At 28.3% G+C, this 17,747-nt stretch overlaps 1 protein-coding gene across 1 annotated transcript in view; it reads left to right on the top strand.

Moving 5' to 3' along the window:
- LOC100215214 (exosome complex exonuclease RRP44) overlaps positions 1-17,247 on the top strand; it is a 57,765-nt gene extending 40,518 nt beyond the window's left edge. The window contains exons 21-27 of the mRNA XM_065812654.1: positions 6,230-6,386; positions 6,464-6,684; positions 7,008-7,098; positions 16,377-16,454; positions 16,569-16,724; positions 16,846-16,968; positions 17,073-17,247. Of these exons, the coding sequence (XP_065668726.1) occupies positions 6,230-6,386; positions 6,464-6,684; positions 7,008-7,098; positions 16,377-16,454; positions 16,569-16,724; positions 16,846-16,968; positions 17,073-17,162 (916 nt within the window). The 3' untranslated portion in view covers positions 17,163-17,247. The remainder of the gene's footprint in view (positions 1-6,229; positions 6,387-6,463; positions 6,685-7,007; positions 7,099-16,376; positions 16,455-16,568; positions 16,725-16,845; positions 16,969-17,072) is intronic.
- Positions 17,248-17,747: the final 500 nt, after the last annotated feature.

The raw sequence follows: 17,747 nt of genomic DNA on the forward strand, positions 1-17,747 counted from the left end.
TTAGTTTAAATTAGTTTTTATGTGTTTTAAAAACTATTACTTCCTCTGTCTTTAATTTTATATAGATATCTGCATTGGAGAGTTATGAGCATTGACAGTTTGATTTATAAGAAAATATTTAATAAGATTTAAACAAGATATAAAAGTAATTTATATCTTGTTTGGCGATTTCTTTTATTTAAAATATTTGATCACCACTAAATTCCTTTAGACTGTTATGATTCGCGGTTATTTTTTATTTTATATTACATTCTACTGTATATATTTTTCTAGTTTTATCTGATGATTTATCAAATGAACTATTAATGAAATATTAAAAATTAAATCACAATTTTTAATGGTTTCTAAAAAACTAAAAATTTAAAGACCAGAAGCGTTTCCAGATATCGCAATTCAGGATCACTTAATTCGAGCCTTGGATTTTATTATATTAATAACATTATATTAATGGAAAATATTATATTAATAGGTGATTTTAACATGGACTTAATTAATTTTAGAGAATCTCCTATTGTTTCTAATTATCTCCAAACATTATGCTCTTGCTCGCTTCTTCCAACCATTATACTTCCAACACGTATAACCTCAAAAACCAAAACTCTCATTGATAATATTTTTATAAACTTCTATTCTCCTGAAACAATCTCTAGCAATCTAACAGTTTCTATTTCAGACCACATGGCCCAGTTTCTCTGTATTCCTGGTATTACACCAAAAAAAAAGAATATAAAAATCTCAAGATGATGCTTTTAAAACTTTGATACTGACACCTTTATACAAGATATATCTAGTATAAACTGGGAGGTGTAAATAAAGGACGTCTATATAAATAAAAAAATGATAAGTTTTTTAAATACATTTGAAAAAGTTCTAGACAAGCATGTTCCATACAAAGTTTTAACAAAAAAACAAATTAAACTTAAATCTAAACCATGGATAACCGCTGGTATTCTTAAATCCATCTCAACCAATAATGTCATTTATAAAAAAATTGTTAAATCAAACAATACTAATACAAGAAATCTACTCTTTGATAAATTTAGGTTATATAGAAATAAAATAAGCAACTTTGAAAGTTCTTTTTTCTTTAAGCCAGTGACTGAAGTTGAGGTATCGAGTCTCATTATGAAACTTCAAAAAAAAAAAGTCTGGGCCCAAACAGCCTTCCCACATTTATTCTTAAGCTTATTCCGAACATAATCTCAAAGCCACTATCCATAATTATGAATAACTCATTTAGAAATAAAATTTTCCCAGATCTCTTTAAGAAGCTAAAGTGACACCAATACATAAGGTTCTCTACTGAATTACTCTAATTGTCGCCCAATCTCTCTTCTCTCAAATATAAGCAAACTATTTGAGAAAGCTATGCACAATAGACTCTACAACTTTCTGGAGAAATTCAAGTGTCTTTATAAAAATCAGTATGGGTTTAGAAACAATCATTCAACAACTCATGCACTAATTGATATAACTGAAAAAATTAGAACAGCTTTGGACAATAAATTGTTTGCATGTGGTGTTTTTGTTGATCTCCAGAAAGCCTTTGATACAGTTGATCATTCCATTCTTATCAGAAAGTTGGAGTACTACGGTATCAGAGGCACAACACTCCAATGGTTTTCTTCTTATCTTCAAAATAGAACACAATTTTGTTCTATTAATTGGATAGAATCTGAATTAATAAAATCAACAAATGGTGACCCACAAGGTTCTGTATTAGGACCATTACTTTTCCTTCTCTTTATTAATGATCTTAATACCTCTCTGAAGTTTTCCACTGCTTACCACTTTGCTGATGACACCAATCTGCTTTTAATAAACAAATCACTTAAAAAGATAAACAAAAATATAAACCATGACTTAGCGAATCTACTCCAGTGGCTTCTATCTAATAAATTATCACTTAATTCCAAAAAAACTGAAGTTATTATCTTTAAATCAAGTCAAACAAAAATTAAAAACAAAAATTAAATGAATTTCAGATTAAGTAGTCAAAAAATAGGTACTGTGAATTTTATCAAGTATCTTGGTATCAAAATTGATTCTAATTTAAGTTTTGCATCCCATCTTCAAGACTTAGCACTAAAACTAAGCAGGTCCAACGGTATGTTGGCCAAAGTTCGACATTAATCTTCATCTTAATCTTGAAACGCTTCTTAAAATATATGACGTGGTTTTTGAGTCTAATCTTAGATATGCTTGTCAAATATGGGGACAAACCCAATCTCTAACACTTAAAAGATTATCTCACCTCCAAAATAAAGCCCTAAAAATAATCTATTTTCAGCATTTTAACTCTGACCCAAATATCCTCTACTACATATCAAAGATACTTAAGTTAAAAGACCTTATTCAACACTCCAATCTTTATTTGTTTGGAAACAGCAACATAAAACCTAACCTCCTCCATTTACTGATTTTTTTACTTTTAAAAAAATACTCGTTACCAACTTCGATTGATAATTTGGAGCTAAAAACTTCAAATTATCTATACCTAAACATAGAACTGTTTGTTATGGACATGAATCGATTAAATATCAGAGTATATGCACATGGAATAGTCTCCCCTCACAGATAAAATCTCTCCCTACATTTTCCAAATTCAAAAACAGTGTATTTAATTTTTTATTAAACAAGTATTCTTCCTAATTTCTATGCTACTCTACTGCTAACTATCTACTATCCATCTTAACCTTATTCACTTCAATGCTGGTCTATAACTACTAATAATTGATCTTTTCTAAAGTTCTTTTCTACTACTTTCTTCATTTCAATGCTAATTTATTACTACTAATGCTTGCTCTTTCTTAACTTTTTCTCAAATTAATATCATTATTCTATTACCAACTCTCACTATTATAAATATTGCTATTTTTTAATATTGTTAGTACTATTGTTGCTATTGTTGTTATTATTACTATTAATATTATTGTTATCAATACTATTATTATTATTATTATTATTATTATTATTATTATTAATAGAATTGTTATCTTTATCGTTTGTATTATTATTATTTTGATTATTATTACCAATAACTGGAGTTTTTATTGTTATTGCCTATTATTATTACCGATACTTATATTACTACATTATTTATAGAGATGGTCGGACATGGGCCAAATTGTGTCCAATGTGCGACCGAGACAAAAAAATTTTACAAGATGATTGATCGGTTTGAATTGAAAAATTTTCAACGGTGTCCGTGATCGAAATGTTCGGTTTTGATTGAAGAATGTTTTGTCTGATGTCCGCCATTGTCCGACTTTTTTATGGCCGCCATGTTCGGCGTCCGACCGGGCCGGCATTTCTGGGCCAAATCGATTAAAATTGATTGACTTTTCCGAAAGTGTTCGACTGTTCGGTTGTACGACTAGTTCAGCATTATTATCTCTCTTGAATTTATTCCATTTTAATTCAAATTATTCACCACAGCTTTAAATTACTTCAAGACTTTTGCTATTGTTTCGCAGTGGAAGCTATTAAAGTTCCACCACTTATTTGGAACACATCAGGCCGTTGTAGTTCTGAGGGAAGAGAAGAGATATTTTACATAAGTGCTAGAGAGTGCAAGGTAAATTACCATATTCGGACAGGTGTCCAGTATTGAGAAGTGAATTTCAGAGGGGAATATGATTCAGTGTCCAGTTCTGTGTACAGTAAGTGTCCTTTAAGTGTTCTGTACGTTGTTTTGATTATTGTGTTTTGATGTTTCTGGGGTGATTATTTAGTTGACGTTTACCGGAAAATAAATGCATTACAATACGAAATACGTATGGAAATACGTATTTGCAAGTCTTTTAAAGTCTTCAGACAAAATCTTCTGCCAAGCTTATAGAAACAAACGAAAACCTGCAACGTCTTATACAATATTGTAATTTTGAAAAGACAAACTCATCACTGACCAATTCTCCACCTCAGTAAAACCAGCACTCCTCTACCAAGCCTTTATCTAACCACATTTTGCCTTCACTTTCTTCCTTTATTGACTCAACAGCCCCTGTTGAGAATAATGAAATTGAACAATATAGTAGAACTGAAGTTGTGGCACCAAATGTTCAAGATTTAAAAAATTTGGGGAATGAAGCACTAAAGTGGTGGGGAAAAAATAAAGAGACATTTCCAGTATTGTTCATTGTATCTAGCTTTGTTCTTGCCATTCCTGCTACCTCAGCCCCAAGTGAATGAATGAATTCCATTGCAAAGCTGATTACTAATGACAGGAGAGCCAATCTTGCACCAGAAACAATTGAAGCCTTGATGCTACTTTGAATGGACAAGGATCTGCAAAATTCCCATTTCAATGCCAAGGACAAACACTAAGAAAATTTATTAAAAACTTACTCAACTTTTTTTTAAAATTTACTACCGGTATTTACTTCACTTAAATCTGTACTAGAAATTACTACGAACCTGTAAATATGAAATACCAATAAATATGAAGAATTACAACAACAACAAAAAATTGTCCGCTTCTTGTGTCATTTTTTTGCATGTTCGACGTCCGACAGCGTTCGAGATTTTTAGTTTAATGACTGTTCGGTGATCGATCGGTGTTCGGTTCGACATTAGTTTTTCTGTACCGTGTTTGGGGTGTCCGGGTTGTTTGACAAAATTATTGTTGCTCGTGTTCGACCGGTTCAGTGGTTCGGACCATACGAACACAGGCGAACAGAAAAACGTCAATCAGTCCGAACATGTCTAATTATTTAAAATATTGTTACTGTATATTATTATAATCTACTTCTCTTTTATTGCTATATTTCAATTAGTTATATAAAAAATTTTATTTCTAGATAGATGTACAAAAGTAATTTAAATTTTGTCCTAAATTATCAAACTTCTTACTTAATTATTATTCCAAAAGTTTTTCGTTTAAGTATTGTACTGTTTTACGTTTTTTTGTGTTTTTTGTGTTTTTAGTTGTTTTTTAGGTGTTTTAGTTTCTTATTATGGTGTTTGCTTAAAATTAGTACTTGTACTATATGTAAATATTCCATAAAATGTAAAATCTATTTCAGAATACATTGAATTTGAATTTGAATTTGATTTCATGCTCAAAAGTGATGATGAAATTTCAGATTTTAGTGATATTTCTAAAATCTGGTATTTCAAAAAACATCATAACTATCTCCTTCAGAGGAAATATTTGTGCCATCAATCATATCATTGAAGTCACTATTTAGTGACTTCAATGATATGATTGATGGCACAAATATTTTCTCTGAAAGAGATAATTATGATGTTATGAACAAATTATTTTCTGAAATCAAAGTGATGATACCCATCCTGGTAAAGTTGTTGTTCCAACTAGTAAAAGATTGCGTACTAGTAGAAGAGTGGTTAACTTAATGCTCTTTGCTTTAGACTAAAGCTGATAGTACAATTTGTTTTAAATTACAGAATAAGTGGAATCCACTTTTGAGCAACATGGGTGCCCAACAATCAAAGGAAACCTATTTTGATGTACTAATTCTAATTAATAACCAGGTATGATATGCAAAGATAATGCTACAAGAAGATGCATAGTGTATTATAATAAACCAAACAAACTGTGTAAAGTTAATTTTGAGCCAAATGTGATGTTTTTCTGATTATTTTTGTTTGCTCTACCTAATACTTGTAATTTTTAAAGATAAATCTGACATGGAGTTATTGTGCATTAAAACTCGACACTGGAATTATTGCGTACCAAAACCTGACACTAGAGTTATTACGCACCAAAACCTGACACTGGAGTTATTGCGCACCAAAATTAGGTGACAGTTAAGAGATTAATACATTTTAAATACAAAACTAATTTTCAATTAAAAATATAAAAAAAGGATAAAATGGATGGGAAAATAATAAAAAAGGATGTATGAGAAAGTAATAGAGAAGGTTTAAATGGTTAGAAAAGCAATAGAGAAAGATTAAAAAGTTAGAAAATAGAGAAGGATTAAAAAGTTAAAAAAGCAATAGAGAAAACTTTAAACATGAATGCTACTTTCATATCTTTTTCACTAAAAGAATTTTTTTTTTTTTTTTCAATGTTTTGCACTTACAAATTATTTTTTAATTTGTCATTGACATTTTTTCATAAAAACTTAGTATGTCTAATATGTTTCAATTATCTTCAGATTAATCTTGAGTTTTTTCCTCCTAAAAATTTTTTTTGTCTATACTAATTTCTACTAAAAACCATTTTTGTTCATATAATATTTATTTTTATTTACATATATTTTAGGGACACCAATTCTTTAGTTGAAGAGTTTATGTTGTTAGCAAATATTTCTGTTGCAAAAAAGTTATATGAGCATTTTCCTCAGCATTCGGTTCTCAGAAAACATCCAACGCCTTCAGCTGCAATGTTTGAAACTTTAATCAAGTCAGCCGCTAGCTTGGTAAACAAAAATTTATTATTAAAGAATTTTTTATTTTACTTTTTTATTACTGTTATTTTAAATATCATTGTTTCTAGAATGTGCCAATAGATATATCAAGTGGAAAAAGTCTTCAAAATTCCTTGGATGCTGCTATCTTTGAAGATGATCCATACAAAAATATAATGCTTCGAATTCTCTCTACAAGATCTATGACTCAAGCTCTTTACTTTTGTTCAGGAACTGAAAAATTTTCTGACTACCAGCATTATGGACTTGCAACTCCAATATATACACATTTTACTTCTCCCATTCGTAGGCATGTTTATTTAGACACATTTTACCTCTACTATATATAAACTCATTAGTTTATACACATTTTACTTCTACCATGTGTTAACACGTTTATTTATACACATTTTACATCTCCCATATGTAAACATATTTATTTATACACATTTTAATTCTACCATATGCAGGCACATTTACATTTAACTTTCATTTAGCTTTCTTTTTTGAATGTTTTATTGTTTTTTTTTACTTTTTTTTTTTTTATTACACATAATACAATTGTTTACACAAAATATACAACTAATTAAATTTTTTTTCAGTTTTATATCAGTTTAGATGTTTTTATATTAGGTATCCTGATATAATGGTTCATCGTTTGCTTGGTGTAGCATGTGGAGCTTATCAATCAAGTTCGGATTTACTGAATAAAACTAGCGTACAGGTAATGTATATGCATATATAGATACTTTCATAAAGGTTTGCACAGTATATTTGTATCTACCACAGTAACAAACATATATATATATATATATATATATATATATATATATATATATATATATATATATATATATATATATATATTATACTGCTGATTTAGGTGAGTAGTGTGATGTCATACTGAAATAGCCTGCTGCGGGGGGCTTCAGTACATACATCAGCTAACAAATAGCCTGACTCGCAGTAGAGTGCTGCTACATTGACTGAGGGTTTGGCATGGGGCAGAAATCTTTTCATTCATTATTCTTCATTTTTTCTTTTTCTAAAAATGCTGTATCAATTATAAGCAAAAAAAGTGAGCAAGTGCTCACATAAATATGCTATAGTAGATATATATATATATATATATATATATATATATATATATATATATATATATATATATATATATATATATATACATACACGCACACACACACATATATATATGTGTGTTTGTGCATATATATGTGAGTATGTTAGTTTTTGTAGTAATATGTAGTACACTGTAAACAGTGTACTACATATTACAACTACGCACTTGGCAATCAAAACAAAATTATCTTTGTCAACAGTTTTTTTTTAACAATCGACGGATTATCTTCATCGGGGCAGACTTTGATGCATTTAGAAATTCCTTCTGGCAAAAATCAACCAATTGAAGAAGAAACTGCTTTTGGTTTTCACCTTTCGTAATGCTTGTGTTAAAGGATGTTATAAGAGCTATGCCTTGTTCTGAGCAATCATTGATAACCTTTATTTAATGGACCTTGTGTGAAGCACAAGGTCCATTAAATAAAGGTCATCAATGAATTTTAAGGTATGTTGAATCCATTTCCCACTCTGAAGATTTTTTCATTAAAAATGGTTTAGTTTTTTCTATGCCAAACTTCAAAATTAGATTGAAAAGTTCTGCAGTGTGTGTTGAAAAATTAGGTTGAAAAATTCTGCAGTTGTGTTATGGAAGACAATAGACTGTGACAATCAAATGTGGCAGCATCAAGTTTTTTGAGAGATTTCTGTTTCAAGTTTTTTGCCATGGGATAACATGGAAATCAAAGAAAGCCAATCCTACTAAGTTTTCAGAAAAATACCAGAGGTGGCGATGAAAAGCTTTTGCTGCATCAATTTCAATTGTACCATTTGGATATTTTTGAATCGGCTGAAAAGCTTGGCATCATTGAATGTGCTTGTTCAGCTAAAAGAGTTTCATTTTAAAACTGTCTATAAATAAATGCCACAAAAAGACTTATGTCTGTTACTACTTTTTTTCCTTTAAAATAATTAATCCTGAAACTTTAGAAAATATATAGCTTTTGCCATCAAACGTGCATTGTGTGTTGCATCTGAAGCAAGAAACTTTACATGCAACACTGATGTTCTAGTTGATCTTCCATGAAAAATCAGGCACAAATTTGGGAGTTTTAAGTAATCATCCCTTGTTTTTTTTGAAACCTTTAATTGAAAATCACAGTTGAGATATTCTTTGTTCCCATTAGGAACAGATCTTTGTTGATTGCTGGCCATTGGATCTAAAAATGATTAAAAAGTCCCACTTCAGGTTCCACTGGTTTCAAATGTAGTTGTGAAAATGGTGGAAAGCATGACTTCAAACACATGTAATATTAGCTATCTATGTGCAGGCAACAATGTTTAACCCAGTGTAATGGATAAAGCAGTGTAAAAAATTAGGCTCCAAATTCAATTCAATTTCCAATATTAAAGAGACTTTATACAAGCATCAGCTTGTTGCTCACCCATACCTTGACCAATCTTTGGAACGCAATTCCACTTTTTACACAATTTTCCATTCCACCATCTAGTCACAAGGATGCCAATTCTATCCACTTTATGTTGATCACCAGTAATATTAGTTAAGACCTTTCATCCCAATGCAGAAGAATTAGATAATGAGAAGAGAAATTAACCTTGTCAGCCATAGCCACCGCTCTGATATTAGGTATTAGGCAAGTTGGCTGGTTTAGTGAATAATATGTATAATTATATATATGTATCGTAAAGTGTAGATTATACAATTCTACAATAGATATACAATAGATATACAACTAAGATAGACTGCCTCGCGAAGTGGAAATAGGATTTTACTTACTTTTCTAAAAAAAAAGTATGCTATTCATACTTTTTTTTTACTGAGTTTAAATTATTTTTATTACTCTTATTTTATTATATTTTATTCAACACAAATGTATTAAGTGCAGCCTACAATTCTAGAAATATGTAATTTATATTATCTGAAATTTATATTCATTATTAATAAATTAGTTTATTAATATTCTTGAAATATAATTTTAAAAAAATGAAAAAATTAAAAATAATTATATATCACATGGTAACCCTTAAAATTACTTCTACTAGTCTAATTTTTGGTACACATGATCCTAGGCGATAAAGTAACACAGGCAACCTTTATTAGAATGTTTTTTGCGGCGTGGATTTATTTCTATTACAATGTGAATCACCCTTTTATATGTATATTTGTATATATATATATATATATATATATATATATATATATATATCAGCGCTCAAAATAATTATTCAATCGTTGCCAATCAACTTTAATTGGCTGATCATTCATTTTTTAATCAAATCATTTTTTAAATGATTTATTTTTTATTAAATTTTATTGAAATTCTTTTTTTTTTACCTCCCATAATCAAATTGCTATTGCCATTTTAACTTTAATCTTATTTAGAGTTTGAACACGGCAATTTATACTGAAGGCCTTGCCATCGCGCAAACATCGTATTTGACTGGGGGCCTATTTTTTAAACGGCGAAAACAAAACAAAAATGTGTTTAATGTATATATATATATATATATATATATATATATATTATATATATATATATATATATATATATATATATATATATATATATATATATATATATAAATATATACATATATATATACAACCCGTAGATGTTGTCCGAAAGTTTTTTCCATATTTTGTTGACAAAAAGTAAAAATTAAAATGCAAGACCGGAATTATTTTTTTTTATTATTTGATAGACTGCCTGCCCCAACCAAACCCTCAGTCGATGTAGAAACACTCCCTTGCAAGTCAGGCTAAAAGATAGTAGATGTAGCAGCACTCCCTTGCGGGTCAGGCTATTATTTCTAAAAATTAAAAATAAAAACATTTTATTAAAAAAAATTAAAATAAAAACATTGTTTATATTGTTAAAAACATTCAGAATGTTTTTAAAACATTCTGGTCAATTAAATTTGCGTTTTTGTGGCTTTTTTTAAAAAACGATTTATTTGTAATTAAATTAATGGTTTTTACTTTCGTCCAACACGCAAATGTTGGACGAAAGTCAAAAGTAATTAAAAGTGACGTATGTGTTGGCGTAAGAATCACTTTTTTCCTTCCGCTCTTCCCAAAGACAACAAACTATAGATCTATGTATATATATATACATATATATATATATATATATATATATATATATATATATATATATATATATATATATATATAAATATATATATATATATTATATATATATGTGTATATATATATGTATGTGTAAATATATATATACACACACATATATTAGTAAAAACAATTTTTTTTTTTCTTCTACTCTGAGTTTTGCCATTACTGGTTCTTTAGGAAGAGTTACTAAATCCCAAAACCTATTATATTTTGAGATTTAGTAACTCTTCCAGAAGATCCAGTAATAGTGAAACTCAGAGTTGAAGAAAAAAGACATTGAACACTCTATTTGTAAAACACAAGTAATAATCATATACATAAAATTACAATAAAAAGTCTGCAATAAGATTGCAATAATAATTTAAGAATTCATGACAATTTTAATATTTTTTGAGCTGGTTCTGTATTTGAACGAGGAGTCAGAAGTTTACATAAATTATTTTAAAAAATGTTTGAAAGAATATTTCCGTGATGTCGATGCGTCTCAAAGTTGTAAAACTCTGATACCATCATTAGAATATTGCTCAATGAAACTCTGCATACTTGATCCTTAATCGCATTAAAAATTATAAAAGAAAATATTACCCATTGACAGGTATTATCAGTGGGAATATTAAGTCCACCACGGTCAATTGAGTCTATGTATTGTCCATATTTTTGGTGGTAAAAAGTAGTTTTTTCTAGCAGCTCATTTTCTGATAGTTCGATATCTTTACGAGTTAAATACCCCGATATGTATATAAGTGCCATATTTGTATCAGGAGAAATGAAAGATTCAAGATCTGGTAAGTTGTCAAATATCTCAGCAGAGGACTCATCCAATAAAAAGCCGCAATTTGGACAAGAATGGGTTGTATCAAGACTTATGTCAACAGCCAGGTTATCAAGTGACAGTAAAAGCTTAGCTCTTGAAATATTCAATTTTTCAATCACCTGTTGTACTGTTATAAAATATGTGCCTCCAGAACCTCGTCGCAATTTACTAAACTCTTTTTCCAATGGATTAGTAGAAAACTCACTATTGATGTGAGCTATTCAATAATGATCGACATAATTCAACAACACCATTGCACGTGTGGTAAATTGATTGTGCAGTGTCACAAGTAAGTTGTTTCTTTCTTTTACCTTGCTTTTCAGCCATCTTTAAAGCCATATTTCCAAAATTTAAAATATTGTCCAACCTATTATCTTTAGGATCTCTAATTACTGCTTGAAGTTCATCATTAAATCTAATATCTGCATCTGTTCCCTTAACATTGAGAACTTTCCACCACGATACAACAATGTTAATAAAATCTGTTGTGTCTTGTCTTTCTTTTATATGCTGCAGTCCTGGATGGTTAATCAAAGCATGGTAAGTTTTGTCACAAAATATCCTTAAACAGGTAGAAACTGACTGCCTCTCAATTGGCTTTGGAAATATTGAAACCTCGTTTAAATTAGATAATTTAACTAAATTTTTGAATTCAAGTTTATAAAGCTTTTTAAGATGATCCCATCGTGCTACTTTATGTACTCCTTTATCATAAAAAATAAGTTGGCCAGTTTTTTCAGTAAGCCAATTATTTCTAATGTTTTTAAGCAAATGTACATAACCAAAGATTAAGAAAATACCATCATTAGTCAACCAGGGTTTATTTGGAACTGTTCTTTCGAAGATTTTAAAAAATGCATGATTAATTCTTTTTTCATTACATATTATGGCTTTGACTTGACCCAATGATTCCTTTATTGATTGGATAGTAATGCTAATTTGTTCGAAAAGAAATTGCGAGTTTAATTTACTTACTAGGTGTCATTTTGGTAATGAACGATGGTCCACCGAATAAGCAATTAACCATTAAACCCAACTCAGTTTTTGCAAGAGAAGTTGAATCGTCTATTACTTTTCCAAACAATGTACCACCATGATATAATAACATTTTTTTAACATAAACCTCGGCATGCAATAACAAACAAAGTTTCTGTTTTTCTTCAATAGATTGGAAAATATTTGTCAAAAAAAGCTTTTCGTTTACTTTTTGAAGTTATTCTTGTCAAAGTTCTCACAGAAGGCAATTGGTAATCTGTTCGCAATTGATTATACAAACTTCTGGACGTAGCAAAATACTGAAAAGATCTAATAATAATTTCTTTAGAATAAATCTTACTACCAATACACTGTGAACCCATAGAAGCTAAATGTTCTTGAATTACAATTTCTTTTCTTTCAAGAATCAAATTCTTTAAATAACGTACGACTTCTTCTAATATTGAACATGCATTAATTTTGGAAACTCTGTTTGAAGAAATTTTAATTTTGACTCCATAGTGATAAGTTTCAAAATGCAAATCGTCACTAATCTTGATTAAAAAACATGGAACCCCATTTGAATAAGCTTGTGATTGCAAATGAATAGTGTTTAATAATCATAAAACATACCGATGGAATACCTAAATCTCTTTCATTACTTAAAATAATTTTTTTCATTTCAGCAAAAGTTACTCTATCTTTTTCTAAAAAGGTTGATAGTTCATCTTCAGCGAAATTTTGAGAACACGAAGAAGCACAATTTGTTGAACGTAATGGAGAAGATTGAGTGGGAATTTGAAAAGAAGGTATGCCTGGCCAAACAGATGGTGGAAATTTAGGACGATATTTTCCTCTGACTTGTTGTTTTTCAAAATTTATCAGCCAATGCAACTCACAAACTACAGTGTCATTAGTTACATTTAGATTTGCATTTGGAAAAACAAATCCACATTTGTTTTCCTTCTTCATTTTTAGGCAATCGATATACTGAGATCTTCAAATTATCCGATTTCTTTTTAGCAGATAAATAATTTATAGTACAGCCATAAATACAACACTTTTTACCCATATTTCAATATAACGAAAATGGCGATTATAGTTAAGTACAGTTAAAAATAGGCCCCCAGTCAAATACGCTGTTTGCGCGATGGCAAGGCCTTCAGTATAGATCGCCGTTAGTTTGAATAAATCGTTTGTTTCGCCGTTTTTTTTTGTTTTTTTATTGTTTATTTAAAATTTAAAAGTTCGTATTGCCGTATTTCTTTATAAACGTTCGTATTGCCGTATTTCTTTATAAATGTTTTATCTTGAGTATAAATAAAACATTTTTATTTTAATTATTTTGTTTAGAATTTAAATTAACATTAGTTTTGCTGTATTTATTTTAATTATTTTATTTAGAATATAAACAAATTATTTTATATGGAATTAAAATAAAACTTTGCCTTTTTTTTTTTAAGTAATTTATTTAAAGCTATTCATTTAAAATAAAACATAAATTAATTTTTGTTTTCGCTGTTTTTTATTATAGTTATTTTATTTAGAAAATAAATAAGACGTTTATTTTGCCGTTTTTAATTTATTTAGAATTAAGATAAAACTTGCCTTTTTTTTTTTAATTATTTTATTTAGAATTTAAATAAGTTGTTTGTTATTAAATTAAATTTAAAATATAATTCATTTTAATACAATTTTGATGTTAGTTTAATATTTTTAACTTTCTGTATATCAAATGCTTTTCTATTAAATATTAATAAAGTTTGACGAACAATTACTGCCGATCAACCAGATTTAATTTTAGTAGATCAAAATGTCAAATTTTTCTGAAAGTAGCCGATCGTTTATCGACTGCTATTTCGAGCGCTCATATATATATATATATATATATATATATATATATATATATATATATATATATATATATATATATATATATATATCAGGGGTATGATTAAAAAGCACATTTCATTTTTTCAGAAATGGCATAGCGGCAAAAGATTAACTTTTACACGTATTAACTTAAAATAATAATACTTTTTTCCGATCGAAAAAAAACTCCCCCACCAGTGCAGATGAAAATGTGGTCCCAGCTGTCTAAAAATGCAAAAAGTTCAAGTTTTTGCACTTATATTAGGGGCAGGGTCACTTAACAAAATTTCAAAAATACCATGACAGTTATTTTTGTAGCTTGATATCTACTTTTAGATTATGTTTTGTTTTTTGGTTAAAATGATGGGAAGAGTTGGTCTTAACCATTTGCAATCATGTGTATGTTTGAGAGGTTGGAGGGGGGGGGGCTTTTTATTTTTTTTTCATGTACTTTAAATATAAAACATTTTTGTAATTGTACATTTTTTATTTAAAGAAAGACTTTTATGGTTTTTATCTAAGATTATTTATCAGTTGTTTTAAATTTTAAACAATGATAAGCTACAACCATTAAGTTTGTTTCTCCGTCTACTTTCTAAAAGTTTCAATGGGTTGTTGAGAGTGGGAGGAGGGGGGGGGGACGTGTCAAAAAAGAATTTTGTGAAACTTTTTTAATTTTTTTGTAAATAAAAAAATGTCAACAAGCAATTGTTAAAACAAAAAATCTTATTCTGAAGTTTTTCATGTTGTAAAAGGAATTGAAATCTAATATATATTTACCCAGGTCACTGATTCCCTGATAGTGTAACGCTGACGTATTAATCATGCGGAAGTTATTTTATTTTAAAGCGCGTTAATTACTTTAAAAAGATTATGCGTCAAAACAAATTTATTTTATTTAAACTTTATTAACTAATTGCGTTACAATATTGTAACTCAATTAGTTATATCCGAACTAATATTTTTTAAAAAATATGCTTTTAATTAAAACAATTTAATTTTAGCGTGGCTTGCGGTCAAATGCGCAAATCGATGACTGAAAGAATTATTTTCTTATTTTTAAGGCTGATTTTTTTTTTAATTTTAAGATATAAAGTTTTTGCTGACAACAATTAAAAATTATTAAACAGGGGGACGGGGTCTTAATAAGCTTGGGGTGGGTGGGGAAATTTTCCAAAAATTAATAAATGACCCACCCACCCCCTCCTTCCTTTATTTGGGACTCGAGAGTAATATAATTTATAAAGAATTTCTTTAATGAAATTTTTATTTTAAACATTTGTTTTAAGTCATTTAAATTTTTAATTTTAATTCTTTTTCTCTTATAAACTCCATTAAGTATGCATAATATATATAAGATTTATTTGCCTTCACCGACATCACTTCTCAAAATAATTATCATTTACAAGTGTAAAAGGTTGCTAAAAGGGCGCCACGGGTGCCCATGAATTTTCTGGTTATATATAGCACATTACACATAATACATAACCAATAACACTTGCTTATTAAGAAAACTGTATTACAGAGCTTATCCTATGTGTTAATTTTTCAAACATTTCTACAATTAATATAGCTTGTCTATTTTTTTACGGCTTAATGTATTGAAATAGGAGGTTGTCTCATGGTAAAAAAATTTATCTTGCGCCTTTTATTAGGTGAAGAAAATACTGACTAACATATCACATGTTAACTATATTAAGTAAAATGCTTATAAATTTACAATTCAGTCCAAATTTAAATTAACTTAATAATATAGAAATATGTTTTTATGATGAAAATATCATTATATAAATGTTTTTAGTTACAATATCTTATTCAGAATTCTTTTACTTTTGATATGTCATTTAGAGACAAGAATGTTGACTTAAAAAGACTTTAATCAAACACAAAACCATAAAGGCAAAATCGTGGTTTTGAAAGAGATAGATTTATTTGATGAAAAATAAAAAAACTCATCATCTTGAAAGATAAAACGCAAGTTAAAAAAGTAGACAAGATGTAAATTTTCTCAATGATCAGAAAGGATTGCATGTTCAAAAAATGTCGCGCAAAAAAAGTTTTGAAAAATAGAAAGTGAAAGTAAATATTAATGCTTTTTTTTTTTAACTTATAGTCTATAACTTCGCATATGAATCATCGACATAAAATGGCGCAATATGCTGCTAGAGCATCAATCAATCTACATACTCAAGTAAATGTCTATAAATGTGAACTTTACTATGTTAACTTATGTTCACTTTGTTTGTTTTTTTTTTGTTTTTTTTTTACAAATTCTAAATTACTGAGCTATATACATTTAATTTAGATATATTTCAAAAACAGAATCTGTGACGAAATTGGATATGTTTTGTTTGTCAGAAAAAATGCTCTTCAGATTCTTATTCCTAAATACGGACTAGAAGGAACCGTCTATTTATCTTCTAATAAAGACGCCGAAAGTCCATTTAGGTTTGATGAAGAAGTAAAAATATTAACGAAGTTTTTAAATAATAATAAACAAAATAATTGTTATCATTATAGATTTTGTGTGATGTTCTATAACCAATAAATTTTTTAGGGCCGATTTCAAATTATTTTTTTAGAGCCTTTCTCAAACTTTTGGAAACGTAACTATCAAAGTTTTTGATAAAGTCATTGTCCAAGTTAGCATAGAAAAGAAAACTATTCAAACCTCCGAGATGAAATTAAAACTAGTTCGTCCCGAGGTTTGGACATATTTATTTTAGATTTTTGTGTTTTTCCTTTTGCGATTTGAAAATATTGTTCAAATTTTTTTTTTATTCATTTAAAGCATTTGAATTATTTTTAGATTCCTGGATTATCGGTGCCTGCAGTTGGCGTAAAAAAAGTTTCAAACGATGAACCTGTCATTAAAAAATCTCGAGTATCTGAGGATTAGCATATTTTATTTTAAGCATCTTTTAATTTTCTATATAAATCTTTAAAAAAAATGATATGCATGAAATAAAAAAATACTGCAATGATATTGATTAAATTAATGTAATTAAGTTAACGAGTTTTTTACAAAAAATATTTATAATCAAATTTTTCATAACAGTTTTGTAAAAATAATCTTAAATAACACTGATCAACAAATAAAATTTTATTGTGCATATCTTGTTAACTAGGTGGTTTTTTAAAACAAATTAAATATGCTGATTTCAAATATGCTGAGAAACATTTTGTTAAATTTTTTTTTAAAGTCTTTAGCATTTTTTCACATAATTTTTTGTGTCAATTAATTTTAAGTAAAAATATTTATCTTTTCTAAAATCTCTATGAAAATACGCTTCTTTTGAGACCCAGGTTGACATACTTTTGAAAAACTTTTTTTTCGACAATATTAGGGACTTTACCTTAAATACTAAAGATTTGAACCCAAATATCTTTACAACTTGACGTGATGGTGAAAAATGGTTTGCATATTTGAAATCAGCATATTTAATTTGTTTTGAGAAACCACCTAGTTAACAAGATATGCACA

This window comes from Hydra vulgaris, chromosome 12 (assembly GCF_038396675.1).
Source record: "Hydra vulgaris chromosome 12, alternate assembly HydraT2T_AEP".
Taxonomy (NCBI): domain Eukaryota; kingdom Metazoa; phylum Cnidaria; class Hydrozoa; order Anthoathecata; family Hydridae; genus Hydra; species Hydra vulgaris.